This window comes from Phallusia mammillata, chromosome 6 (assembly GCF_965637545.1).
Source record: "Phallusia mammillata chromosome 6, kaPhaMamm4.hap1.1, whole genome shotgun sequence".
Classification (NCBI taxonomy): Eukaryota; Metazoa; Chordata; class Ascidiacea; order Phlebobranchia; family Ascidiidae; genus Phallusia; species Phallusia mammillata.
Genome location: NC_137257.1, coordinates 18,362,372 through 18,390,222, shown reverse-complemented (window position 1 = coordinate 18,390,222; position 27,851 = coordinate 18,362,372). Strand labels below are relative to the sequence as shown.

The 27,851-nt window shown below is 37.7% G+C and overlaps 1 protein-coding gene and 1 pseudogene across 1 annotated transcript; both read left to right on the top strand.

The window, feature by feature from the left end:
• The first annotated feature begins 2,237 nt into the window (after positions 1-2,237).
• LOC145234443 (3,4-dihydroxyphenylacetaldehyde synthase 2-like) lies at positions 2,238-15,693 on the top strand (annotated as a pseudogene).
• A 1,026-nt stretch (positions 15,694-16,719) lies between these two features.
• Positions 16,720-25,773, top strand: LOC145232356 (uncharacterized). Its single transcript, XM_080096959.1, has 17 exons — positions 16,720-16,846; positions 17,219-17,325; positions 17,734-17,778; positions 17,952-18,105; positions 18,556-18,627; positions 18,771-18,859; positions 20,577-20,733; positions 20,879-20,956; positions 21,015-21,109; positions 21,171-21,276; positions 21,504-21,652; positions 21,789-21,924; positions 21,991-22,083; positions 22,711-22,846; positions 23,227-23,323; positions 24,614-24,818; positions 25,347-25,773. Exons 1-17 carry the CDS (start codon positions 16,790-16,792, stop codon positions 25,413-25,415), a joined length of 1,845 nt encoding a protein of 614 aa, XP_079953085.1. The 5' UTR covers positions 16,720-16,789; the 3' UTR covers positions 25,416-25,773.
• Positions 25,774-27,851: the final 2,078 nt, after the last annotated feature.

Sequence of the window (27,851 nt, the reverse complement as noted above, 5' to 3'; positions counted from 1 at the left end):
CTGAACACCAAACAAAACACGAACAACAAAGTCAGCTTGTACATCTTTTATGTTTATGTAAAAAGCGAAATACTTTTTTGTCAAATAGTTTTGGTTATTTAGTATCTCAATCTGCGCATATATATTTATTTTTCGGCTCGATAAATAAACCGGTGGAACAGCGCTGCTACGACTTCACTAAGGGAAACACACTCAACCGAAAAAAACAAAAAACTAAGAAAGGGTTCAGGGAACAAGGAGGATGCAAAGCTACTGTAGCAAGTAACTTTAGATATTGTGCATGCTTCAACTGTTTTTGGCTGTACAACAGCTGTATAGTTTCAATAAAACTTTGCATCTAACCATAGGTGTTAAAGTTGCGTTGTGTGATATTTGTGCATCATCCCACACATGCATAAACATTTATTGATAGACTGTTAATACTGTGAACAAATCGATACAAAGCAGCAGCAAATTTCACTTAATTCTATATTCGTTTTATTCCAGTCAAAAGCAAACAAAGTTTTTTAATCGGCAAAATTAGTAAAACTGCCAACTGCATTAGCATTAAGCAAACTCTTTAAACTGACGAGTTAAAATTAAACAGTGACTTTTGCAACTTTTCATAAAAAATACGGCAGACAGTTTTCCCATAACAATCAGTTTTTCCTAAAAGTTTGGGAACAATAAAAACATTTGCGTTGGCGTTAAAAGTTTTCATCAAAACTGCTCATCAGCAAAACTTAAAACGTCTGGGTTTTTTTTTCAACCAATGCAATTTCACATGAAACAAGATAGAAAAGCCAACTTATACAGTTGAGTTGAGTTAAATCCTGCATAATGCATAAGTTATTTAATACAGTGCTTTGCATCATGTTTGTTGTATGTTGTGTGACCCTATTCTTAAGCGTCTAGTCATGAATTTTAAGGTTGTGTTAAGAAAAAGCGTGTTTTTCACTACTACCCCACACATGCATCAACATTTGCTGGTAGACTAAAAATGCTGGTCCTTAATCGATACAATGTACAAAAAAAAGCAGTACACGATTCTGTATTTATTTTCAGAGAGTCGAACCGCAACTGAACACGAACCCGCAAACGGGTTTGAGCGGTTAATTTCATTAAACCTGAACCGAAACCGAACCGAATCCGAACCGCTAATTACGATTTTCTAAAAACCCGAGTTGAACCCCATATTTTGTTTGGCGTTGGACCCGAACCGGAACCGAACCAGTAAAAAATGCAGTCTGTTTTATATTTTGTGATTTTTTTTTCAAAACAGCGTACTGAAGAATACACGAGATAACACTGGCAAAATTCTTTTGGAGTTTGATTAGGCCGGGTAGATGATGGGTAGATTGATGGTAGAAATTAAAACGAACAAAAATTTGAACCGGAATTAAAAACCGCAAACCGGCTCGGACCGGATAATTTGCCCAAACCAGAACAAAACCCGATCCCGAAAATATACATTTTTAAAAACCTGAACCGAACCCGAACCCTCAAAAACAAAACCAAGTGAACCCGAACCGAAGCTGAACCCACATGACAAGCGGTTCGACTCCCTGTTTCTTTTCCTTTAGTAAATACCAAACATTTTGGCTCTGGTTACATTTAAAGTAAACGACCACAATATTCAAATCCATCGACACCTTCAGTTATTTTGTCCGATTACTGTTTTGTGTATAAAACGATTAGGATGATAAATATGTCGTTAAAAGCATTTCATTGAGTCAAAAACTAAAAAAAAAACTTTTTTTCAATTTCACCCTTTTAGTCGATTTTATTACAGCGTATTTGTTTCCAATTTACCAATTTTGTGAGTAAAATCATGCGTCGTTCCAATAAAACAACCACTATCCACAAACTGGTGAAACCCGCCCAAGCCTTGGTATGCAACACGAAGACTTTCGGAATGCTGCACATGCTGCTGCACATCGTTCAGATGTTAATCAAGCAGTTCGTTTTGTTGTCTGTTTTTTTAGTTTAGAACCTCCTTCAATTTTAACCCACACAAAGGGATGATGGTTGACCCGGACTGTTCCGCTTTATGTTAAGTAATTCATTTGTAACATAATTTCTTGTTTTCTTTATAAAGGGAAAGTGTAAAAATATCGTTTTATGATACAAGGTCCCAGGATATAGGCTATAATTTGCAAAATATTTTCCTGCATGGTTGAATATATTTTCATGCAGCAGGCACTGTAATGTTTTTACTGCTTTATTGGTTCAAAGACAGCTCGTACGTGATAAACGCAATGAATGTAAATTCTATTTACCTCAGACACGAAGAAATGGGCAGCGCAATTGATTACATGGTAATGAAAATCGGTTTGCTGTAAGTTTCTCACGTTTGTAACATATGCCTTATGATGTTTGAGTCATGTTGTTGCAGCATCGGCAAATTTCTTTGGGTAGAAGATTTCGTTCCATTAAGCTTTGGTTTGTATTGCGCATGGTTGGTTTGGAAGGACTGCGAAGTAACGTGAGAAGAGGAGTTGTCGAAGCAAAACACTTGGAGGAATTAGTAAAAACGGACGAACGATATGAAATCTTGTTTGCTGTTGTGTTGGGTCTTGTTTGCTTTCGTTTAAAGCCAGAACTCTTGGGCAACAAGGTGAGAACATGAAATAAGCTATTGCTGCCAGGCATAATGTTAGACCAAGTATTGCTCATCCAGCAGTTTTTATTGTAAACAATCGACGTTTCGACGTCCTATACAAGACGCCTTCATCAGGATAATGACATAACTTGCAAAAGGTGAGAACATATTTTGTCCCGATTCATAAAAACGGCAAGAAAAAGTTTTGAATTATTCTTTATAGGCCTAATTGTGTTAGTATATCATATTAATCTTTTTGGCGGAATTGTGTTTCAGGACGCAAACGGTATAAACGTAAAACTCCATGAAGCGATACACCATGACCGAAGATTTTTCATCACTCCTGCATCTGTAGGAGGAAAATGTTTTGTCAGAATCAGTACCGGGTCTTTGAACTGCAGCACGGCAAAACTTGACGAATTTTGCAAAGTTACACGATAAGTTACTAATATATTGCTGATTGAAAGTAATTTACAAATAATTAGTAATGCTGAATTAGGCTTAATATTGGATGTATTGTTTATCACAAGCACCAAATCATAGCTATAAGCATATTAACAGTTGGCAGTTGCATATGTAGTTATGTATTTTATTTTGAAATGCTTTTAACTGAACTATAAAACTTAACTTTGACTTAATCCGTGTAACGACACACCATAAGCTGCATTTGTACATGCTCTACTAAATAACTAACCATAAACCGTTACCTTATGCTTTTTTGGATTGCTATTTGTCGTTATAGTTTATCAACGGTGTTAGTTACTTGCATTATATAGCCTAGCTAGTCCAGTGCTCTTCAACCTTTTTTGGTTTGGTGAACCCTTAAAGTTTTGTTGACGAACTCATGCACCCTGTTTACTTAAAAGGTAAACTGAGATAAAAAGCGTTATGAAAAATCGTTATATGTATATCATCTTGTCAATTAACTCCAAGCATATGTTCGCGAATTTTCCATGAAACATCGTCGAAAAAATCAACATTCCATATCCTAACATCACCCGAATGTAACACAGACACTATTAAACTAGACACAGGCATAAACCATTGAAAAAGTTTACCTGGGTTATACATAAGTTGAAACCTACATCTTTTTTTCTAATATCTTGAAAGTCAAATATTAATGATTCATTAAAAGTTTGTGATGCACCCTTACATTTTCGTACTAGTGCACCCCATGCATATTTTGGTACACCATATGGTGCACCGTGCACACCGGTTGAAGAGCACTGAGCTAGTCTATTATTTGCCCTTTTGTTATAACTAATGTAAACGAGCTGACGTGGTATTAATATGTAAACATATTGTTTTATGCAATATCGTAAACAATTTATGCAAATCTCTTTTTTTGACGTCCTAGCGCACAACAAGTAACTACGTACTAAAATGAAAGACATAAGACACACGCACAAACGTTTTGAATCAAGCAAAATGGATAACACGTCTAACGTTCAATTGTTGCAAATGTGATTTAACCTGTGGTTACCAAAACTACAATGACTTTGTATATTACTTGGTATAATTTTTTGGTTTTACTATCGTAGAACTCATGTAGGGTAAAGTGCTTTGCATCATTAAAATAACAAATCGTTACTACAGTTGATTTGTGCAACATTATAAGCTCAAACGAACAAATCCTGCACGTTTCGAAAGTGAATACCAAACTCCGCTTTGCTCGACAGCGCAATCGAAAGATTTAAAAAAAAGATTGCTTAGCAAGAATCTTTGGACTGCAACCGTCCCAGTTAGTTGAAAGTTTCACATACTAAATTGGGGACGCCCGAATGGCAATCTGTGGTCGCAGCAATAAATATAGGCTATGTGGTCGCACTGATGAAAACACTTCTTGCATTTCACGACAGCTCAGATATAGATTGACTTTTCCTTTTAGCACTTGAAGCCGGGATTTGACTTGCACTTGTTGAAAATAAGACAAAACAAGACTCAAGTCAAAACATATTCCAAGGGAAATAACGACAATATCTTTTTCTAAGACCCTTCAAAATAAAGACAAAATAAGGAAATCTTAAGAATAGGGACGGTATGGCAACTCTGATTATAATTAACATAAACTAAACTAGGAAATTGGCACTTCGTAAAAACTTACACCTTCAACTTGCATGAAAACCTTTCGTTACCAACAAACTTGTGCGAAAACACGCTCAAAAAGGTTGCCTTCAAGACAAGCCTAAGGTCATTTCATGCCTGACAAATTTGCACTGGAAGCGGCACTGTATCAGCAATTTTTTGTAGACAGAAAAAATCCCTAATGTTTTACTTTTAGCTCATCTGGCTCTGTTAAAACACAATCAATTCATTTTACTTCTTTCAAGAGTTTCTTTTAATTCCTTTTTTTTGTTTATACCTACTGTGACAAAATTCAAGATAAATATTTAAAACCTTTTTAGTCTTGCTTATTTCACCATTTTCTGTCGGGCATTGGGTGTTCTACGTACCTTCCAGCATCTGATTGACATTAGCTGGAATTTTTAGAGCTGCTTTGCTTTCATTCATAATTTTTTCACAAAATCCCTGCATTCATGTGCTTCATGATGGAAAATAACCCTGTAATTAAAGAGGTCTTATACAAAGCTACCCCTATCAACGTGTTTCAACAAGCCAGTTATACAGTTGGGGTACTTGCACGAAAAAAATTGTCTCGGAATGGAATCAACCCTGTATTCATTACCAAACCGATTTCAGGATTAATGTTTACATTGTTTGTTTGGTTTCATTTTACGTTGTTTGCACATACTAAACCTATAAACAAACTAAATAAGCTGAAGGACGAACACCTGCATTTTAACAGCTTTCATCACCATCCTCCACAGAACTAGAAACAGTTATGTTGGATTGGTTAGCCAAAGCTTTAGACCTTCCCAAGTTTTATCTGCACAACGGGACGGGCCCAGGTGGCGGAGTAATTCAAGGTATTTTGTATTACAATATACTACAACACATATGTTTTGCATTACATTTGTCTGTACCGTTTTATTGCAAACGTTTAGTGTTACATCTCCACGTTCAGTTACGCATGATTAATTTGTCTCATTATTTCCCCTGCTATGACGTTACAATCGCCAAGTGCGTAACAGTAAAATTAGAAGGCCTTTGTCTGTATGTTGCAATGATTAGTTCATTTTACTGTACAACGTGGTCGAGTAAGGTGATTTATTACTGCATTAAGTAAATTCGTTTTTGTTGCATTTTTAGAGACGAATAAGGCTAAATTAAGTATTGTGACGACTGACTAATTAATCTTCAAGTGAAGGCTGTTTACCGTGATTGTCGTGATTGCAGCGATTGTTTCATCGTCTTGCAACTGTTGATACGTGTACTGTACCTGTTGACCTGTGTCGCAAAATAGTTGAAAATCGTTCCCGTCTACGTTCCCGTTTCGTTCTCAACCCTGTTTCTGTCCGTTCCTGATTGTGTACGACGTTGTGGTTGTTGCCGCTGTTGTCGCTGTGGATTATTACACGTGATTCGGGAAGTGTGATTTGTGTGGGAAAGGGCGGGGCGTGTTTCAACGTGACAAACCCCTTTGTGAGGCTCAGCCTTGCAGGTCGGCCGTTCAGAGTCTACATAAAGAAGTTTTCAACTTTTGCTCGTTGAAAAAGAAGTTTTCAACTACTGCTCGTTGAAAAAGAAGTTTTCAACTGCTGCTCGTTGAAAAGGAAGTTTCAACTGTCGCTGATCGAGAGAAGCTTTCTACTTTGCTGGTCGGAAAGAAGCTGTCGCTCGGTGAAGGAAAATGAATTCCGACACGACTGAAGAGGATAAGGGTGAACAGCTCGTCAAATTGCAACGTTCATTGCAAGAAGCCTACACCCGAACGGAACGTTTAATGGTCAGTCCCAATAACTTAGTTTCTGTACATACATCGGTGCGAATTATACATGAAAGATACCGACTTCTTGTGGAGCATATAACTTCAAATTCACCTGAAAATGAAGACCTTGTCAAGGATTTGTTGAAGCGATACGCTGAGGAGAAAACGGAGTTCGATAGCAGGGTGGATGAATGGATCGAAAAGGCCCAGCCTGCTACGTCGCCACCGCCACAAACTGGTTCAAAAAAGTCGGCAAAAAGTTGCACTTCTAGTTGCCCTACTTCAGCAAGTACGAGTTCCAGTGTTCGCAGAACTGAAGCACGAATTAAGCTTGAGATGGCTCGCGCAAAACTTCGTCAGGCCAAAGAGAGACAGGACGAAGAGAATGAGCGACAAAAAGAGGAACAGAGGTTGCGCAAATTGTCGGCTGACGCCGAAATTCGCGAGGTACAACGTGAAGCCGAATTAGCCGAAATCGAGGCTCGCGGATGGGAAGGTAAATTTGACTCAGATATTGTTTATTCGCCACCTGTAGTGAAGCCTTTCGTTCCAACGGTCACTGAATGCCCAAAACCTGCACCGCGCTTTGATAGGCAGGAGCTGCCTAAAGTAAGTTGTCAGCCTACTATCCATGCCACTCCGCAATATAGTTGTCAATATAGGGAAGGTCGTCCTGTAGCGCAGGAACCACGCTACAACTCAGACGAACGTTTTTTACCGCGTCCGAAGATAATGTCATTTAATGGTGATCCGATGGAATACTGGACGTTCATTCGCAACTTTGAAGCGCATGTTGCCACTAAAGTTCACTCTGACGACTTACGGTTGGTTTATCTGCTGCAGCATTGTGACGACAGAGTGCGACCTAAAATTGATCACCTGACGAAAAGGCCAGTCGAGGGTTACCGACAGGCACGTCAAAAGCTATTTCATGAGTACGGACAGCCGCACATTATCGCAAATGCCTGTGAGCAGCATTTGAAGAAAAGTCCTCGCTTGAAAGGAGATCAACCGGAACGACTAATGCAGTTTGCAGATCTGCTGGAAAAATGTCTCACTACACTGGAGGATATTGATGAATATGCCGGTCTTAACTCGCTTGATACCATGCTGCAGCTTATTGACAAGTTGCCCTATCGCTTGCAGGAAAAATGGATAGAGCGATCAGTCGAAGTTCTACATCGCACTAATCGTGAAGCCGGGTTTAGCCACTTTGTTCAGTTTGTTTCGGAGCGTGCTGAGGTGGAAAATTCCCTCTACGGGAGTAGGATTATGGGTTCTAGGCGCGACAAGGATCCTGGTCCACCGATGAGAAAGCCAAGAGCGTCTGCGTACGTTGTGAACCCAGTAGAAGTTCGACAGCGTCCGACAGAGAGGCTGACTACTTCCGCTACGTGTCTGTTCTGTGGTAAGGCTCACGATTTGTCCAGGTGCTTTGAGTTTAAACGTAAAACGTACTCCGAACGTGTGGAATTTGTCAGTCGTAAGAGATTGTGCTTCAGATGCCTTACGCCAGGTCACCGTGTTAGACGATGTAAAGCGAGAACTGCCTGCGAAGAAAACGACTGTTCGAGTCACTATCACCACACATTGCTGCATAGGCCTGCTCCAGCCGCAAAGCCAGAGTCACCAGCGACACCGGTTGAACCACAAAAGGTCGCTTCATGTTCAGTAGCAACGCCCGGCGAATGCGGTTACGACGACGTGTATCAGTGTGTCGTACCGGTTGAGGTAAAATACGAAGGCCGGAAGGTTTTAACTTACGCATTTTTGGATATCGGCTCTACCGGAACCTTCTGTAACCAAAGGTTGATTGAAGCCCTGGGCATGAAAGGTGAGACTAAGGAGATTGTTTTACAAACACTGACAGATGAAGCCAAAGAGCATACGGCAGTTTCAGTGAGTTTCTCTGTTTCTCCAGTAGGTGGCGGAGATGATATATTTCTCCCTAAAGTAATAACCGTTGGTGAAATCCCCGTTCGTCCTAATCCGATTCTTAGCAAAGAAGCATTAAGGGGTGCCCCACATTTACGTGACTTGGATTTTCCCTTAATAGAGAAAGGAACTGTAACATTGCTGATTGGTCTGGATAATCCAGACGCCTTGTTCATTGAGGAGATGCGTCGTGGTCCAAAAGGGAAACCGTTTGCTGTCAAGACACCTTTTGGATGGACATTATTTGGCCCTTCACTCCTTCCGTGTGCATCATCGAGGTATCAGGTAAACTTCGTGAAGTCTAGAGACAGCTCTTTACAGAAGCAAATCTCTAGTCTGTGGGAGACAGATTTTGGGAACGAAACTGCTGTTCTAGATTTCCCCACGTCGCGCGAAGACAGAAAGACGTATGGTATCATGCAAAAGAACGTGAAAATGGTGGAAGGTCACTATGAGCTGCCGTTGCCGTGGAGAGAAAGCTCAGCTTGTTTGCCAGATAACAAGCCAATGGCCGAAAGACGGCTGACGTACTTGAAGCGACGCCTGGAGAAGGATCACTCACTGAAGGGAAAGTACGTGAGCACAATACAGTCCTACCTCGAGAAAGGGTACGCAAGAGAGATACCTCGAGAAGAAATCGAATCGGTTGATGGTGTTTGCTGGTATTTACCACACCATCCTGTACTTCATCCCCGTAAGCCAGACAAGGTTCGTGTAGTTTTTGATTGCGCTGCAAAGCACAAGGGCGTTTCCCTCAATGATGTGCTGATGCAGGGCCCGGATCTCGTAAACAGTTTGGTGGGTGTTTTGACTCGATTTCGCAAAGAGCGGTACGCTTTGGTGGCCGATATAGAATCGATGTTCCACCAGATTCGTGTTACCCCTAAGGACAGGGACGCCTTGCGATTTCTGTGGTGGCCAGGAGGGGATTTGACAAATCAACCAACAGCGCATCAAATGACTGTGCACCTGTTCGGGGCGACTTCATCCCCTAGTTGCGCGAGTTTTTGCTTGAAGCAAACAGCCTTGGATTTTGGTCAAGATTTCAATGCACAAGCGTCTTCGGTCGTCAGAAGAAATTTTTACGTGGACGACTGCCTGACTTCGGTTGCATCTACAGTGGAGGGAATTCAAATGACCAAAGAGATTTCAGATTTGTTGTCACGCGGAGGATTCCACTTGACAAAATGGCTCAGTAATAACCAGAAGATTCTGTCAAAAATTCCTGAAGAAGAGAGGTCAAAGGCAGTGCGAAACAAAAGCTTGAGTGATGACGTCACAGAGAGAGTGCTTGGTGTCCACTGGAACGTGCACGAAGATACGTTTGGATTTAAGGTCAACCTTCCTGAAACGGCGAAGACTCGAAGAGGACTTCTTTCTGCATTGAGTTCGCTGTACGACCCTCTTGGATTCGTTGCACCGTGCACGCTTGGAGCCAAATTATTACTCCAAGGTTTGTGCAAACGTGGAGTTGGCTGGGACGACTGCATTTTGGAATCGGAAGCAACACAATGGAGCGAATGGCTTGGGCGTTTACCGAAGCTTCATGACCTGTGTCTTCCTCGTTGTTTTAAGCCCGATGATTTCGGCGATGTGCAAAGTTGGGAGTTACACCACTTTGCAGATGCTTCCTCCGTGGCCTACGGAGCTGTGTGTTATCTGAGGATAGTCGACGTCGGTTTGCGTGTTCACTGCGTGTTTCTTGTTGGCAAGTGTCGACTAGCGCCGCTGAAAACAGTGTAAATTCCAAGACTGGAACTGACGGCGGCAGTTCTATCCGTGAAGCTAGATGAAATGATGCGACGAGAGCTTGGCTTGCCAGTGCATCGGTCTGTGTTCTGGACAGACTCCACTGCCGTCCTACAGAGCATCAGGAATTCGAAGAAGAGATTCCCTACGTTCGTTGCTAATCGAATTGCAAAGATTGAAAGGCAAAGCGATCCTTTAAGCTGGAGACATGTTCCTTCAAAGCTCAATCCGGCAGACGAGGCGTCACGTGGATTGACGTCAGAAGCGTTAGTGACGTCTGGCCGCTGGTTGCGCGGTCCGCAGTTTTTGTTGGAATCTGAGGATCACTGGCCTGTGAGTCCGATTGTTTTACCCGACTTGCCTGCTGAGTTCAGTCCCGTAAAAAAGCAGGAAGTCTCCATACATATGGTCGTAGAGAGGCAGTCCATAGTTGAGAGGATCATCCATCGGTACTCTTCGTTGCATCATTTGAAAAAGAGTATCGCCTGGCTGCTTCGATATAAGAAGTTTTTACTGTCGCGTGTTCGCGGTAACAAGGCTGTGGTGGAGAATCGTGGATCATTATCTGTTGAAGAATTAAATGCTGCCGAACTGGAGTTGATTAAATATGTGCAGCGAAAGCATTTCAGCCCTGAGCTTGCTGCGTTGGAGAAGGGATCTCTTTCCAAGACCTCTGTGAAACGTCACATGTTCAAACTAAATCCAATGGTTGTTAACTCCGTGCTTCGAGTTGGTGGTCGACTAGAAAAGGCTTTCATTCCGTACGATGCCAAACATCCGATTCTTCTACCACATTCGTGTCATTTTACTGACTTGGTTATCGAGAGACATCATCGTCTTGTCGGACATTCTGGGATGGGCCACACTTGGTCGTCGCTACGCCAAAGGTTTTGGATACTTAAAGGTGGAGTAGCCGTACGCCGAGTGATTGGGAATTGCCTGTTCTGCAAGAGAAGAAATGCTTCCGCTGGAGTACAGAGGATGGCAGACCTTCCTTCTGCAAGACTGCATCCGGACGAGCCCCCGTTTTCACACGTAGGGGTGGATTATTTCGGTCCCTTTCCAGTTAAGCAGGGACGGAGCATCGTGAAACGGTACGGGGCAGTGTTTACCTGCCTATCAATTCGAGCTGTCCATATCGAAGTTGCCCACAGCCTATCTACAGACTCGTTCATCGACGCGCTTCGTCGCTTCATTGGTCGGCGTGGGAATCCTGTAAATATATATTCCGACAATGGGACGAACTTTGTCGGTGCAGAACGGATACTGAGAGAATCACTGCAGTCTTGGAACCAAGTTCACATTGAGGAGTACCTGAAACAAAGCGGAATTCGTTGGTCGTTCAATCCCCCGACAGCCAGTCATATGGGAGGTGCGTGGGAACGAATGGTGCGCTCCATCCGGCGAATTCTGACGTCTCTGATGACACAGCAAGTTGTTTCCGACGAAACATTGTCAACGCTTTTTGTTGAGGTTGAGTCAATACTCAACTCGCGTCCTCTTGTTCCTGTCACCTTTGATCCCCGAGATGATGAACCGATCACACCCAATCATCTCCTGCTCATGAGATGCAACTCGAATTTGCCTCCTGGCTTGTTCGACAAAAAGGACTGTTACGTGCGGCGCCGTTGGGCGCAAGTGCAGTACTTGGCGAATCAATTTTGGATCCGCTGGGTTCGCGAATATCTACCGAACATCATTTCCAGGCAGAAGTGGTTCCAGAAGAGGAGAGATCTCCAGATCAACGATGTGGTTCTCGTCGTGGATGATTCACAGCCACGCTCCAAGTGGTTGATGGGTCGCGTTGCGGATACATTTCCCGATAAAACGGGAACTGTACGCTCGGTGCTTGTGCAAACGCGATACAATCGTGTCAAACGACCGATTGCAAAACTTTGCTTGATTGTCGCCGCTGAAAGTGATGCTTAGTGTGCTGTTTTGTTTATTGAATTTCGTTGAACGTTCGATGTTTGTTTGTGTGTGAAATGTATTTACCCGGGTCATACATTTAGGTGGGGGTATGTTACATCTCCACGTTCAGTTACGCATGATTAATTTGTCTCATTATTTCCCCTGCTATGACGTTACAATCGCCAAGTGCGTAACAGTAAAATTAGAAGGCCTTTGTCTGTATGTTGCAATGATTAGTTCATTTTACTGTACAACGTGGTCGAGTAAGGTGATTTATTACTGCATTAAGTAAATTCGTTTTTGTTGCATTTTTAGAGACGAATAAGGCTAAATTAAGTATTGTGACGACTGACTAATTAATCTTCAAGTGAAGGCTGTTTACCGTGATTGTCGTGATTGCAGCGATTGTTTCATCGTCTTGCAACTGTTGATACGTGTACTGTACCTGTTGACCTGTGTCGCAAAATAGTTGAAAATCGTTCCCGTCTACGTTCCCGTTTCGTTCTCAACCCTGTTTCTGTCCGTTCCTGATTGTGTACGACGTTGTGGTTGTTGCCGCTGTTGTCGCTGTGGATTATTACACGTGATTCGGGAAGTGTGATTTGTGTGGGAAAGGGCGGGGCGTGTTTCAACGTGACAAACCCCTTTGTGAGGCTCAGCCTTGCAGGTCGGCCGTTCAGAGTCTACATTTAGTATCGGCCAATTTAATTTGGTTTTGTTACCAAATTATTTTGGCCTCTACTATAACGGCTTAATGTTAATTAACATTAAAGCCAAAGCAATCAGAATAAAGTCGTATGGCTCTACAGGCAAAGAAAGGAAATAATGAAAACGTGCCACACATCAAATAACACAAGAGAAAAGAAATGAGCGTGACAATGACAAATCACGAAAAGGAAGTGTACAAATAAAACAATATGTGCATGACCAAAACATTTGGTCACAGTTTAAAGCGGTGCTTCCCAACCAGTGGTGCGCGTACTAGCTTTTTAAAGTGGTACGCGAGTCGCTTTCTGTTATACATAATTCACGTCAGATCGTGAAATGATTCGTTCAGGTTTCATGTCTTGGAAATTCGTTTGTATCTTCGAATCAGTTGGTTTCAAAATGTGCTGTCTAAATTAAGAATAGTAGGCATATCTCTTAGTAAGGTATTGGAAAAAGTCGACAAGTGGTACCTGATCAGTATAAGGTTGAGAACCACCGGTTTAAAAAAATATGTGCGTTTTGTATGAATATTTGCACACGCAATACTTTTTTAAATGTTTTCAGTTATTATCAGTTAAAGTCTAATAATTAGTTTACGTGACATAACGATTTCGGGTGACGTCATAATAATTCAGTCCAGTCCGAAATGAATTTGGACGATACTATAGTTTTTTATCACTGAGTTGTAGACTAATATCCTTTCATTTAAATCAAGGTACAGCAAGTGAATCAACACTGGTGACACTGCTAAGTGCAAGGGATAAAGCAATTCGCACACAACTGTCCATCGATCCCAACCAATGTCGTCATGACATTAACAAACGCTTGGTTGCATATTCTTCAAACGTCAGCAATTCTTCTGTAGAAAAAGCAGGTATCGAATAGGTCCATAGCGTTTTACTTTTCTGCTATTCGAATCCTATAGCTTGCAATTGATTAGAAACTTGTAGGCAATCCCGAACTTTGAATTGTTTTTAAGGCAAATAGCGTTTGCTGATTTGAGACTTTTGGACACGGACGAAATGGGATCACTGAGAGGTAAAACTCTTTTGGATGCGATAATGGAAGACAAGAAGAATGGAAGAGTGCCGTTTATGTATGGCGGTTTGTTGAACTACTTTTGGCCCTTCCATCTGTCAATAAAATTTAAAAGCATATTGTACAACTTCTAGGTTTGTGCCACACTGGACACGACAGCTTGCTGTTCTTTCGATAATTTGGAGGAAATTGGACCAATATGTAAGTGCACAAACCCTTAATTTTGTGTACAGGTAACACTGACGTGTTTTATTTGTGTATAGGTGAAAAAAGAAGGGATCTGGCTGCACATCGATGCTGCATATGCTGGAAGTGCCCTTCTTTGTCAAGAATTTCGATTTATAGCCAGAGGCTTGGAGGTATAGCCTAAAAGTAGACAACAAATCCAACTTTATTCGACTAAATGTTGGAAAAGCAGTACAACCGTAGTTCGACAAGTAGCAAAGTAGAACCTGTTTCAATTCAAATTGCCTTCTGGAAACACAGCGATTTGATACAATAGATCATAATTTTGAATTTAAAAAAATATTCCTTGCCAACAAATTTACAATTACAATTTGCACCCAGAAAGGCCGATGTGATCTGGATTTTTTTGCCCCATACTAAACTTTTCTGTCAAAAACAAAATGTCTTAACAAGTTGTTTATTAGGGTTTGATTTGGAAAGTTTCATTAATTATAAAATAGCATTTATTTTCAAAAGTTTATTTGCATTTTTTTTCATGTAGTCCTACATATTATACTTCAATTGTACTTTTTTCCATGTGGTCCTACATATTATACTTCAATTGAAATATACAAACATCGGTTGAATTTTGTTGATTACGCACTTCTGTTTTTCTTTTAGTTTACAACCTCTTTCAATTTCAACCCACACAAGGGAATGATGACTGTTCCGCTTTATGGTAAAGCAACTCAGTTGTAACACATATGTTTGTAAAAATATAGTTTTATGATACAATGTCTCAGGATATAATCTATGATTTGCAAAACGATTTCCTGCATGGTTGAATATATTTTCATGCAGCAGGCATTGTAATGTATTTGTTGCTTTTATAGGTTCAAAGACAGCTCTCACGTGATAAACGCAATGAATGTGAATCCTATTTATCTCAGACACGAAGAAATGGGCAGCGCGATTGATTGTTTCTCAACCAGGGGGGCACGGCTGAAGGTTCAAGGTTAAGAAACACTGAACTAAATTATTAGTTTGATTTCAGTTTCTCACTTTTAAAACATATGCCGGATGAGTTTCCTGTTTGTATTTTTCAGCATTGGCAAATTCCTTTGGGAGGCGATTCCGCGCCATTAAGCTCTGGTTTGCATTGCGCATGGTTGGCTTGGAAGGACTTCGAAATCACGTTAGGATTGCCGAAGCAAAACACTTGAAGGGATTGGTAAAAACAGACGAACGATATGAAATCTTGTTTCCTGTTGTGTTGGGTATTGTTTGCTTTCGTTTAAAGCCAGAACTCTTGGGCAACAAGGTGAGAACATATTTTTGTCCCGATTCATAAAAACGGCAAAAGTTTTGAAAAAGAAAAAAAAGAAAAAGTTTTGAATTATTCTGTTTAGGCCTAATGGTGTTAGATAATCACGTTAATCTTTTTGGCGGAATTGTGTTTTAGGAAGCAAACGATGTAAACGAAAAACTCTTCGAAGCGATACACGATGACCGAAGATTTTTTATTACTCCTGCATCTGTTGGAGGAAAACATTTTATCAGAATCAGTACCGGGTCTTTGAACTGCAGCATGGCAAAACTTGATGAATTTTGGAGAGTTACACGAGAAATTTCTGATAAACTGCTGACTAAAAACAACTTTGCAAGTTAATTAATAATGTTCAATAAGGCCTAAATTAGGATGTCTACTGACCCTTAGGTAGGCTATTGTTTATCGCAAGCATTTAATGATAGCTTCTTCTTTTTCTTATTAACACTTGACAGATACTTGTGTTTTATATGCTAAAGTATTGCAAAAAATCTAAAAATGTGTGTGTATGTGTGTGTCGCCTACCTCATCGTTACTGTAGTAGGCCTAAGTAGGGTGAAATTCTTACCGATTGTAAAATAACAGATTGTTACATGCTGAATAAACAAAACTAACCCAATAATCTGTGCAATATTAGACTCAAGTAACGAATCCTATACGTGTCGGATATAAAGAAAATCGGTTTTGCCCTAAAACACAATTAATCGAAATTTGAAAACATAATAAGATTTCGTGTCAAAGAGCATTGGACTGCAACGGTCCCAATAATTAAAATAGCAAAGAGCATTAAAAATCACGTAAAAAAAAAGACAGTGTGTGATAAAATGTTTCGTGTGTGGGGCGGCCAAGCGAAACGGAGTTCAAAGGTTGGGAGGGAAAAGAGCCATGTGTTTTGAAATTTATTATTTTTTTTCATTTGTTTACGTGCAACAAATGCATAAAATGCATAATGGGAGAAAAATGTAAATATCAGTCTGTTTAAAAATCATGGCAGGTAAAAAATTAACATAAAAGTGTTGCCCAATTTATGAGATCTTGTTTGGTTTGGTTAAGAATTGTAAATGAACACCAAAAAGGGGATACATATTTTACTAAGGATATTAAGTTTGCCTTTTTTATTTGATCCTTGCATGAATTAAAAGAATCATAATGTGCGTCCTGCATGGCCACTTCAACAATCAAAAATCAAAACATGGTTCCACATTGAAGTATTAGCAATTTGAAGACTGCAACAAAATTCCAATAGCAATTTTTTATAAGGCCATGCTGTATTTCAATATCAATACTCTGCCCATAAAATATGTCATATGTATTGACTGTATGATCTTTTCCCAATATGTGGGTTGCGATTAAATGTAAAAAGCATAGAATATTGTGTCAAAATTTCAGAAATGTTTGAGCTGGAGCCTGTGAGGTTCAAAAGCACTCCTATTATGCAAGTGAACAAGTAAACAAATGTATATATATTGTGCAAATGACGCTTTATTATTTTGTAGAACTTTTTATTTGTTTAAAATCTGCATTGCTGTAATAGTTTATTTTTGCAATGATATGCATTATACTTGTGGCTGGCCATGGAGCACAGTTGGAGAAAGATATTCTGGTATGTAAGTTATACTTGACTATACATCGCACTGTTATGTTCCAATCTGCAGAACATGGCAGTTCCCGTCGAGATTTCCCACATGCACATGTGCATGACCCGTAACTGTGCATGCAATACCAATTTTAAGTGGCGCAGAGCAAGTAAAAGAGGTCAATAAAGCCGATTAAATGCCATTGGTGCAAATCCCAAAAAATTGGAATGTAAAAAAATATTTTCAAACCAAAATCGCACGTGCAGCTGCCACATTCTGCAGGCTGGGTTTTGGTGACAACTTAAAATATGAAACACCAGAGTCTATGTAATACAAGGCTGACATTTTATGTAAGTGTGGCAGTTTCTGCTGGACGAGAAATTCATTTTTGTTTGCAGAAAAGTGACAATCCTCAACACTTGGAACTTGCTGGTGTTCCTAAAGCACTGCTTGCTGGTTTATCTGGAAAAAAGATCATTGACTATTGGTGGAATGTGGTGAACATGTAATTATTTATTTTCATGTTAATAAAGAAAGACCGTATTGTACATCAAATTGCACCATAAGTAAAATGCAAGTCATACACCAAATTAACTGGGACACAGTCACAAATATTTTTTTGCAATCACTTCTTTTGCTTATGTACATAGAAACCTTCAACAAGCATATGTGACAAATTATTTCAACATATGCTTTGGTTGTGAATTTGGCAGTCTCTTGTTGCTGGTAAACAATAAGAATTTAGAAGCATGCATAAGTAAAGGTTTAATTTGTTTTCAAATCTTTTTAGTTGATTTATTCATTTGTGTCTGTGATTTTGTTTTGTGTGAAGGAAAATCATGTGCATACAAGCAACTAAAACTAGTATATATAACTTCTCTATAATTTCAGTAACTGCTTGACTGTTTTACAGGCGTCAACTATTTAGTGCAGTTTACTTGGTGACCAATGCAGATAAGTAAGTAAAACCAGTTAGACACAATCAAAATCACATCTAAACATTGCATATTATAATGCTTTTTTAAATAACGTAATGAGTTTGTTGTTTTATGTAATGTAAATATTTCTACAGATTTCATTAAAAAATTTGTCCTGTACATTTTTTTCATAATTTTGTCCTATTGGTTGCAGATATAAGCATTATGAGAGATGGGCTACAGCTAATGACTTTCCTGTTGAAAACATAATTAATGATGGATCAACGACCATTGAAACAAGCTTAGGTTCTGTAGCAGATTTTGCCCTGGCTTTGCAAAATAAACAAATTGAAGACGATGTTTTAGTGGTAAGTGCTTTTTATCTCTTGCGCAAATAACAAGTTTGTTGTATAAAGGTGGTGAAGCCTTAAGCAAACATGCCATTTTATATGTCTAACAATTTTTGAATAAATCAACAGTTCATGAGAGTGTATCCAGAAAAGAAAGGTCATACCTTATTTTGACACAAAAAATAATTCCACCAACCATTTTTTGTCATTTTTTAATTGTCACTGATACATTATGTCCTGGTTAGGAGAAACTTACAGATTTGAAATACCCCTCCCTGTGCTTTTAAAAAAAACATGTGTAAAAAAATCTAAAAAATTACTTCTATTATAAATGACTTAATAGTACTGCTTCCACTTAAACCAACATACAGCATGGAATCAATTTATTTTCTTTCTTTAATAAAGTGTAAACTACCTTTCTACAAATTTATCTATGTTTGTCCACATTAACCAATAACAATTTTTCAGGTTGCTGGTGATATGTTGTTTGAAGATCAAAACTGTGACATTTCTCAAGTTGTAAAGTATTTTAAACACAAGGTATTATAAAAGTGGCTTAGTGATTAAAGTGAAACTAACACATTCTGAATATTATTTTTTATTTTATTTGCGATATTCAGTAATGTTTGGAGCAGCCAACAATATTGTAGAATTAACCCATTTTCATATTCATCTTATGCTAGAATGGTGAACTTGTGATATATTATGAAATGGATGCAAATGAAGATCGTAGTACAAGGGGAATCGTTGAAGTGGATCTTGAAACAAACAGGTAGTTATTTGAATGTATAATAAATTAATAATAATAACACATATATAGTCCAATGGGGTAAAAAAAAATTTTGCTGAAGTTGGGGTAAAAAAAAACAATATCCTCACAGCTAAACCAAAAATTTTTTTTAAATGGTTTCTTTTTCATAGGATGTATTTATTCTCTACCATTAAAATAAGCCATAAACCATTCTCAGATTTTGTTTGTAGGCAATGTTCTGCAGGTTGAAACAACAGTAGTAAAATTCGTATGTTAAAAAGTCTTCAACAACCTTTAGAAACTTTCCTGCAGATTTTTTATTACAAGTTTGGTGTCAATGACCTTTGTTCTGTGTTGTGTCATAACTATGACCTATTAAACAAAAAAGACTCTACTTGGCTAGCTTCTAAATTTTTTCAGATATCTTGTTGTTCGTTTTTACCCCAAACGGTTCTATAGGAATGGGGTAATAAAAAACTATGTATTTTTTGCACCCCAAAAAATTTTTTTGCCCAAACATTTTTATTTGTCACCTGGAAGTTTAGAAAATAAAAAAGAAAGCCTATAAAACATGTTCTTAAACCAAAGTTGTATAAAATTTCTTTGGGGGCCCAGTTTTGCAGAAATTTTTACCAAAAAGTATACCTGCATGGCTAAAAGTACAAATTGGGATCCAGGCCTAAAGAAAAATGCTACAAAGTAAAAAAAAGAGGTTATCAAATCATTATGTGGTAATTCAAGCAGTTTGGGGTAGAAAATTAAACTTTATTTCAATAAGGTTTTAGGTTACATGACCAGTCAGCAAGTGGGTGAGCTCTATTTAAACCTAGTTGCATACCAACAAAAGACTGGTAAATGACAAAAAAGACCAAATCAAAGGCAATAAATGCAGTGCAATAAAGGTACAAAGCCATGGAAAGTCTTAGCACTAATTTGAAAGCGTTTTATTAATTTACAAACAGTTTAATAACTGCTGTAAGTTTGGTTTGTAAAATTTCGAAAACAAAGAATTTTATGTGGCTCGTTTTTTTTTGGCTTATTGATTGTAACAGAGTTTTTAATGAAATTTCTGTCTTATGTTTGACTTTAAGATGGTTGATTAAGTTCATATAATTGAATTGAAGTTCCAACGGCCACTAAATTTTTTTTTAAATGGTCCTAATGTCCACATGTTTTTTTTTACCCCGACATTGTTTTTTTTTGTACCTTTTTCGGGTTAAAAAAGAACAACAGTTTTTGTCAAATATTTTTTTTGTTTTTTAGTAAAATCAAAAACTTGTCACATTACTATAAAAGTAGTCCTATCAGCTTTATTGGGAAGAAAAATTGACCTTTTGTTGCCTAAAATAAAAGTTTGGCAACAAAGTTTCAAAAAATTGTTTTTTTTTACCCCACTTGACTATATATTTTTTTCTATAGCGAAATCAAATTTTCAGTCATCAACACTGGTTTAAAACAATTTGTTTTCACATGTACATGTATGTTTAATCTATTTGTTTGTGATATTTTTTTGCATGAAAATGTTTTTTGTTTCTCTTTGTTTGCTTAGATTTATTTTCTGCTTTGATTCAATTTTTTTTTACCAGACTGGATAAAAGGTACATATTTATATGTATACATATAAATGTCCACGTTTCACATTTAGATTTAATTAAAAAAAAGGTTTTTCAAATGTTGGTCCAAAAATTGTTGAAACAAACAATGTTTAACTGTTTAAAACAGTACTTTCTTAATAAAGGATAATAAAGTTCTACGAAAAGCCAGAAGAAGGAAAGACGACTTCAATGTTAGCAAGTGTTGTTTTCTACTGCTTTCGCCGTGACACACTTTCAACTGTGAACACATATCTTGAGGCAAATGTTCAAACAAATTTAAGGTCATTTGGAAAGTATATGGTAAGTGAATTAGACAAGTGTGAACATTACATGCTGTTTCTTTATACATCTGTAATTGAACATCTTTGAATCGTCTTTCAGTTGCTCTGTTGTAAAGATTTTTTAGTTCAATTAACAAACTATTTTTTATAATTTTGTTTTACAGGAATGGCTTATCAATGAAACAGGTGCAACAGTATATGGAATGAAACTGCCCACTAGATTCCAGTTAATAGGACAAGTGGTACATAATTTCTTTTGAAACTCAAAAACAATGTATACAATAAACTATATATTATTAGACATTGGATGATTATGAGAAATGGCTTACCTACTTTAAACAGAAACAGTCCCAACCGTTTTCAAGGAAACCATATACAAGTCGTGCATATGCAAGGTGTACATAAAATTTGTATATTTTTTCTTTTGAATGTGGGTTAAATGGTGAATTTTTGTAGGGTTGGTCTCATTGGAAATCCTAGTGATGGATTTTTTGGAAAAACTATATCAATGTCTATTACCAATTTTTGGGCAAATGTGACGATCAGAGAATCTGAAAAATTGGTGAAACAGTTTCTGATTCAAATACAGAAATCAAACTACACAGTTTTTTTTATATATTTGGTTCTATTGCTGTACTTCGAAATGTTGTAATACAAGGCAAAGTAAATCAAATTCAAATAAACAATCCCCTGCAAACTAATGTACTAAAAATGTAACCAAAATTGTGTTGAACAATACACCATAGCCCTAACATTGCTGTATGAGTAATTCGTCATTTGATTTTCTAGATTTTAATGCCTCATCCGTTAAATGACCCAACCTCATTTGGAAGCATGGGCGATCTATACGGAATTAGCAAAAAGGAAGGTTACTTAGGAGGTCTTCGACTTCTGCAGGCCACTTGCAAAAAGTTTTATGAATATTGCAGTGAAAAGGGGTAAGCAAAACAACAGAGTTTTTGTCAATAAAAGTTAAAAATTTTCTTGCAAATGTTTTGTTTGGTTGAACATTATTTGGCTAGGCTCAGTCTGTCACTTATAAAAATACATCTATACTAATCTTCTGTTTTTCAGAATAGCTTTGTGCAAGAAGAATTTTACTTTAAGTTATGACACCAATATTCCAAGACAAGTTGGATTGGCTGGAAGCAGTGCAATTGTGACAGCAACCTTAAATTGTCTACTCCAGTTTTTCAGTTTATCAGAAATTGTGTGTTGCAATGTTCATTGACATGTAATAAAAGTGTTTTTTACTCCTTGGAAACACCTTTTTCAGGATATGCCAAAACCCATTAGAGCCAAGTTTGCTTTAAGTGTGGAAACTGATGAACTTTATATTAATGCTGGATTACAGGATCGTGTTGTGCAGGTATGAAGAGTTTTTTATTTACCAACAAATTTTATTTACCAACAAAAAGCCTGAAAAGAATATAACATTTGTTGTTTGCAATGACAACATTATAAAATTGACCTTTACATATAGAACATAGCATTTGATTTTACATGAAGGCTTTTACATAGTTAACTTTTAGGATTTATACAATGCGAGCTGATGAAAAACTATCATCTATTTACAGAAACTTGTTTCGATTTTGAAAGTGTTTTCTTAAAATTGTAATGTTGCACATTTATATTGGTGTTTTTGAATTACAAACATAACTGCAAAAGAACTTGTGTACACAGAATACATTTACGTTGTGCTGACGTTTCAACAATCCCTGTTGTCATCATCAGTGCAACGTCTGCAAAATGTATTCTATGTACACAAGTTCTTTGGCAGTTAAGTTTATGATTAAATTACTCTTCAAGTCAGTGTATAGTGTTCCTAATTATTTTGGTGTGTTTTACAATGTAGCATTTATATACTTGTTATTTTTGCAGTCAGTTTCTTTTAAATTAAAGAGAACAACTTTCGTTTATTGTAGTCTATTTTTTGTTGTCACAAGCAAATTAACTTAATAGCTGCAAACTATTCATAAAAGTTTTTCCTATTTAGGTATATGAAGGACTAGTATACATGGACTTTTCAAGAGACTTATTAGAATCTCAGGGATATGGAAAATATGAGTATTTAAAATTCAAATCACTGCCAAAGTTCTGGTTGGCTTTCAATTCAGATCCGAGTGATTCAGGTAACGTTTATAATTTTTGCAAAGGAAAATAATTCAAATATTTATTGTATCATTTTGATACACATGTTTAAGTCATAATTAGTTCAACATTTAGTAACACAGGGGGTCAGAAGCAGGGACATCTGACATTTTTTGCCAAAAGAAAAATGTAATGGGAGCACTATACATGGACATGAGTACTTCAAATTTACCTTTAAAAAGAGTACTTTAATCTTATCATCATTTTCAATAATCTGCACTGATGATGACTACAGTAATTGTTAATGTGTTTTGAGCAAACGATTTCAGCAGATTATACAAAGAAATATAGCTACTTGTCTGTTTGTTTTTTTTGCTTTCATTTGCACTTGCTTTAAAAATGTTTCAAATTTATGCCACAGGAAAGGTTCACAGTGATGTGAGGCAGAGATTTGATGCTGGTGATAAAACGGTTGCTGATGCTATGAAGCAGTTTTCAGATCTTACCACACAAGCCCGGTAGTTCATTGTTGACATCTTGATATGCATTGTTAATATGTGTCACCTTTCTTGATAGAGAAACATCTTGTTTTGTCAATTTTTTTCTGTCTAACGCTGGTTTATTACTGTTTGGTCTTAAAACTATCTCCCGGTCCCCTTAAGACAGGGGTGGGCAACCTGCGGCCTGCGAGCCAAATGTAGGCCTTAATTAAAGGTTGTGCGGCCCGCAGAGACGCTTGAATTTAAAATGTACTGACAAACGAGTGCAACTATAGTATACTTTTGAGCAGATTAATGCTCCTGATGCTATTTTTCTGCCACCAGACATGGCTAGAATAAAAATGCGAAAGAAAGCTTCAAAGCATATTTGGTAAGCAACAAAGTAAAATCACCTCGTATTATACACAGATGCAGCCCGCGATCTAATTTTGGCTATTGTATTTGACCCCACAGTAACAAAGGTTGCCCACCCCTGCCTCAGGGTCTGCAAATCCGTGGTTGGGAACGTCTGGTCTTGAAAGAGTTTGTCAATTTGAGTTAAATTTACAAACCTGTTCGATTTTTTATCCATAGTTGATCTTCCCAACGTTTGACCCTGGACCACGCAGCGGGTCACCCAAGGGTTCCAAAAACGTGAAAAATTTGTTTGCAAAATAATCATGTTTGTAGGTTAAATCGTTAAATAGGATATAGAATACATATGTTGATAATAAAATGAATACATTCATACTGGGATCACCCCTGAAGTGGCAATGCAGACCAGCGATCATGGCATACTCAGCGATAATCATAGAACGCCAGGCCTATTAAAGGCGCTATACCGGATCATGCCGGTCTCCCAAGCATTCGCATATGGCAAGAAAAATCTAACCTGCGGTGGAATTCGAACCTACGACGGGAGTCTTTTCGGAAATCGCGCTCTACCAACTGAGCCGTTGCCTGCAACAACGGTGCTTGTGATTCAGTGGCTTCGACGCCTTTGCTCAGTTGGTAGAGCGCTAATCCCGGAAAGACTTCTGTCATAGATTCGAATCCCACAGCAGTCTAGATTTTTTTCGAGCCTGTGCCTTGCCATTTGGGAATGCTTAGGAGACCGACTTGATTAGGTTTAACCCCCTTCAATGAACCTTGCGTACTACGATGTATTGGCATTTTGTAGAAAATCCACCTTTCTGGCTATGATTTGTTTTGATTGTCAACTAGTGCGTTATGCATTCGAAATTCGGCAATATGAAAATATCATTGACACCGGGTGTAGAAATAGTACGCCAGGCCCACTGAAGGCGTTAAACCAGGGTGTCTTTTTAGGGAATGCGTGGAAAAAGACGATTGGGTATCCTTTGCTAAACTTATGGACCGGAACTTTGATTTGCGTCAAAATATCTACGGTGAGAAATGTTTGGGACAACGAAACTTAGAAATGATTGAGATTGCAAGAAAATACTCATCTTCTGGCAAGTTCCCCGGGAGTGGCGGTGCCGTTGTTGGAATTTGTCACGATGAAGAAAAAAAGGTAAACGTTTCTAAAATAAAAATTAAACAGAAATGTGATTGCACTTCACAATGTATTACGAAGCTGAAAAAAAAATGTCGATTCTTGACTTTAAGTTGGCGTCCTATGCAGAAGCGTTTTTAGAAACGTTCATAAATGTTTTAAAATATGCTATTTTGTTTTTACATTTCAAGATGCACGTTAACATCATTTAACCCTATCTATTTTTTAGTATTTTCCAAGCTTAAGGTTTGCGTCGTAGCGAAGAAAAAACTATTTTACTAGAGGTTTTTAATGCTGTCTTTTTTCGACTATGAGGACTGTTGTTATCTCTAAAAAGATGTTTGTTCATCTTGGTACCGATATTTTTCCACTGTCTGCAATCCGGATTAGTCAGTCAAACCCTAGGTTGAACTTTTTCTGATAATACATTTGTTTCTTCTCTTTTTCATTTTCCGACAATGGCTAATGGTTTGCAGTCTTGTCACGTTTAATTCGGTTGACGAAAATGCTCTTATGTTGACTTTAATTGTTGTCTGTTCTTTTTAGGTAATGCTAAAGAAGGAGCTTCAATCAAAAGGTTTTGTTTACTGTGATATAGTCCCATTTTTTCCTTGAATGGATGTCAATAGTATCCATATTTTCCAAAAGGGTAATAATTTCAATCTTATAATATTTTTTTTTCTCCTTTCCGCAATAATCGAGTATGTATTTTTTGTACTTTTTATACCAGCATTTTATTTTACATCCATTCATATCATGTTTATTCGCACACCTAATTGGGTTTTTCTTTGTACATTAGCAACACTTCTTTTTCAACAAGCACTTCTGTGTTGCAAACCACTATTGACTGGACGTCTTTTAGGTGCACTTTTATGTTTTGTGCTACTAATATCCATCACTGTTTAAATTTATTTTTAATTGCGCATGTACTTTATACTGAACAGCATATAATTAACAAAAATTCAAAACTCAAGTTGTTTGTGAAACAGAAACACTTAAGATGCAGCAAAGTCGTTTCGAGGAGAATCTGCTCCTAATGCCTGTGGTAGTTTACAATTGAACAAAATTACCAAGTAGATACTTAGAAACACTATACACCAGAGGTCGGCAACCTTTTTTGTATTGCGGACCGTTTTTAAAACCACAAACTTATCGCGGACCGGCGTTCAAAAAACTACAAATATTCAGCAATGAAAACGACTAAATTAGTTTATTATCCCTGATATACATGGGCACATTTTTGTTGTTGAGCATTTAACCTAATCTGGGGGTTAATGATTTAGAATTTTTATTGGCTTTTAAACTGACTATATTATTAAGGCTTACGGAGCAGTAAAAAAATGTTTACAAACTTGAGGATACGCTCGTACGTTGACAGACGCCATACTCGTATACGATCACCGGTATGATTTGTGGGTGATTCTAAATAGTCACTGGCGTAAGTAGTAAATCGTAAAGGCGTTTAAAACATTTTTCTGGCAGCCTACACGTACATAACAAAAATTTTTAAACATTAATCTGCAAATTTGTGCGGATGTTAAAAGCTTCCTAATATTGGTGACGAGTATTATAATAACAAGTTCAATTAAAAAGCCTACTTAGTTAAAACATAACTGTTAATTTTTTTCCAGCATTACACACGAATTTGAAGGTATCTGCCGATTGGATTTTAAACAGCGCATAAATGCGTTTTTGAAAGCAGGGTTGCCATACCATCCCTTTTTCTAAGATTTCTCCTGTTTTTCGACTAGAGTCCTTATTTTGAACAATTACAAGGAACAGACTTTTTTTACCAAACCTTGATGCTACAAGTAAAAGAAAACCTATAGACCTAAGTTGTCGCTATAGATCAGCGGTTCCCAAACTGGGGTCCGTGAGGCAATTTTTGGGGGACCGCGAAGCTGTTGAAGTAATTCTATAATCTTATTTGGAGTCAGTTTGTGCCACTAAATAAGTTTAAATCAAAGTAGAATTGAGAATCGACTGTCTCCATTGCTAAACAATGGCCTTTATTGAATGACAACTATCAAAAATGCAATTGTTCGCGCACAATTGTAATGTTTTTGTCCTGTTTGTGATGTCACATGCTGTCTTTGAATGATTGTTATGCGCAATTTTGCTAGCTAAAATCCTGCAATAAACTTTCGTTTTTATGAAATATACATTTAGGCTTAAGGACCGCGAGCCCTCGAAATAATGGCAAAGGGACCGTTTTGAAAAAAATATAAAAAAGTTTGGGAACCACTGCTATAGATGCACGAAGTATTTTTAACGAATAAGGAGTTGCTTATTATACAGATCGTTTCTGGTCAAAAAAGGGGCATGTAATTGGACATGGCTCGTGTAATGCAAAGGTTTGTTAAAAAACATTTGTTTTGTTAAATTTTAATTTATGGGTTCCTGTTATGGGCTCGATGTCGATGGCAACCTAGGTTTTAGCGAAAAACGGTTTTAATGATATCAATAGATCGTGTCAATGGGGTTAATTGGACTCAATTCCCTAAACAACGGAAGTCTGTATTCGTGATCTGCTGTAATAAGCTTACTTTTGAAATAAGTTATGCTACAGCTTAGTAAACGCGAAACCAGAAAACCATTCTACGTCTGGGAGCGGTATGGTTTTGTGCTGTTTTCTCGTTAAGATTAAAACGGAAGATTGGATATCCGCTTAAAGTTCTGAAGAGACCTTATTTGTCTTTGTGTTGATGTTAATCTTTTTTTGTTGTTGTTGTCAATGACTGATAAGTCATGCCCTCTTTTCCCAATCGTATACCCACTCTGACCCTTGATTTTACGAACAACTTTGCACAAAAGTGTATGGAAGTTACGCAGTGCACAATTGTTTCAGCGTTTTCTCTGATCTTGGACTGAAATTTTGTGGAACTCTTGTCCAGGTTAAATTTAGTCACATTGTAGGCCTATTTATGGTCAAAAGATAACAACTAAAAAATTGAATTAGTCCGTAAATAGATTACTTCTACAGATTATATTTTGATTCTGCAATAGGCTACTGCTGCTTATAACGAGCAGCTACATGCATTTGAGAAACAA

Coding starts and splice junctions, on each gene's coding strand:
- LOC145232356 (XM_080096959.1), top strand. CDS start 16,790: ATGATATGCATTATACTTGTGGCTGGCCATGGAGCACAGTTGGAGAAA. Junction 20,734..20,878: donor GGTCATTTGGAAAGTATATG/GTAAGTGAATTA, acceptor TTTGTTTTACAG/GAATGGCTTATCAATGAAAC. Junction 21,925..21,990: donor TTTTCAGTTTATCAGAAATT/GTGTGTTGCAAT, acceptor CACCTTTTTCAG/GATATGCCAAAACCCATTAG.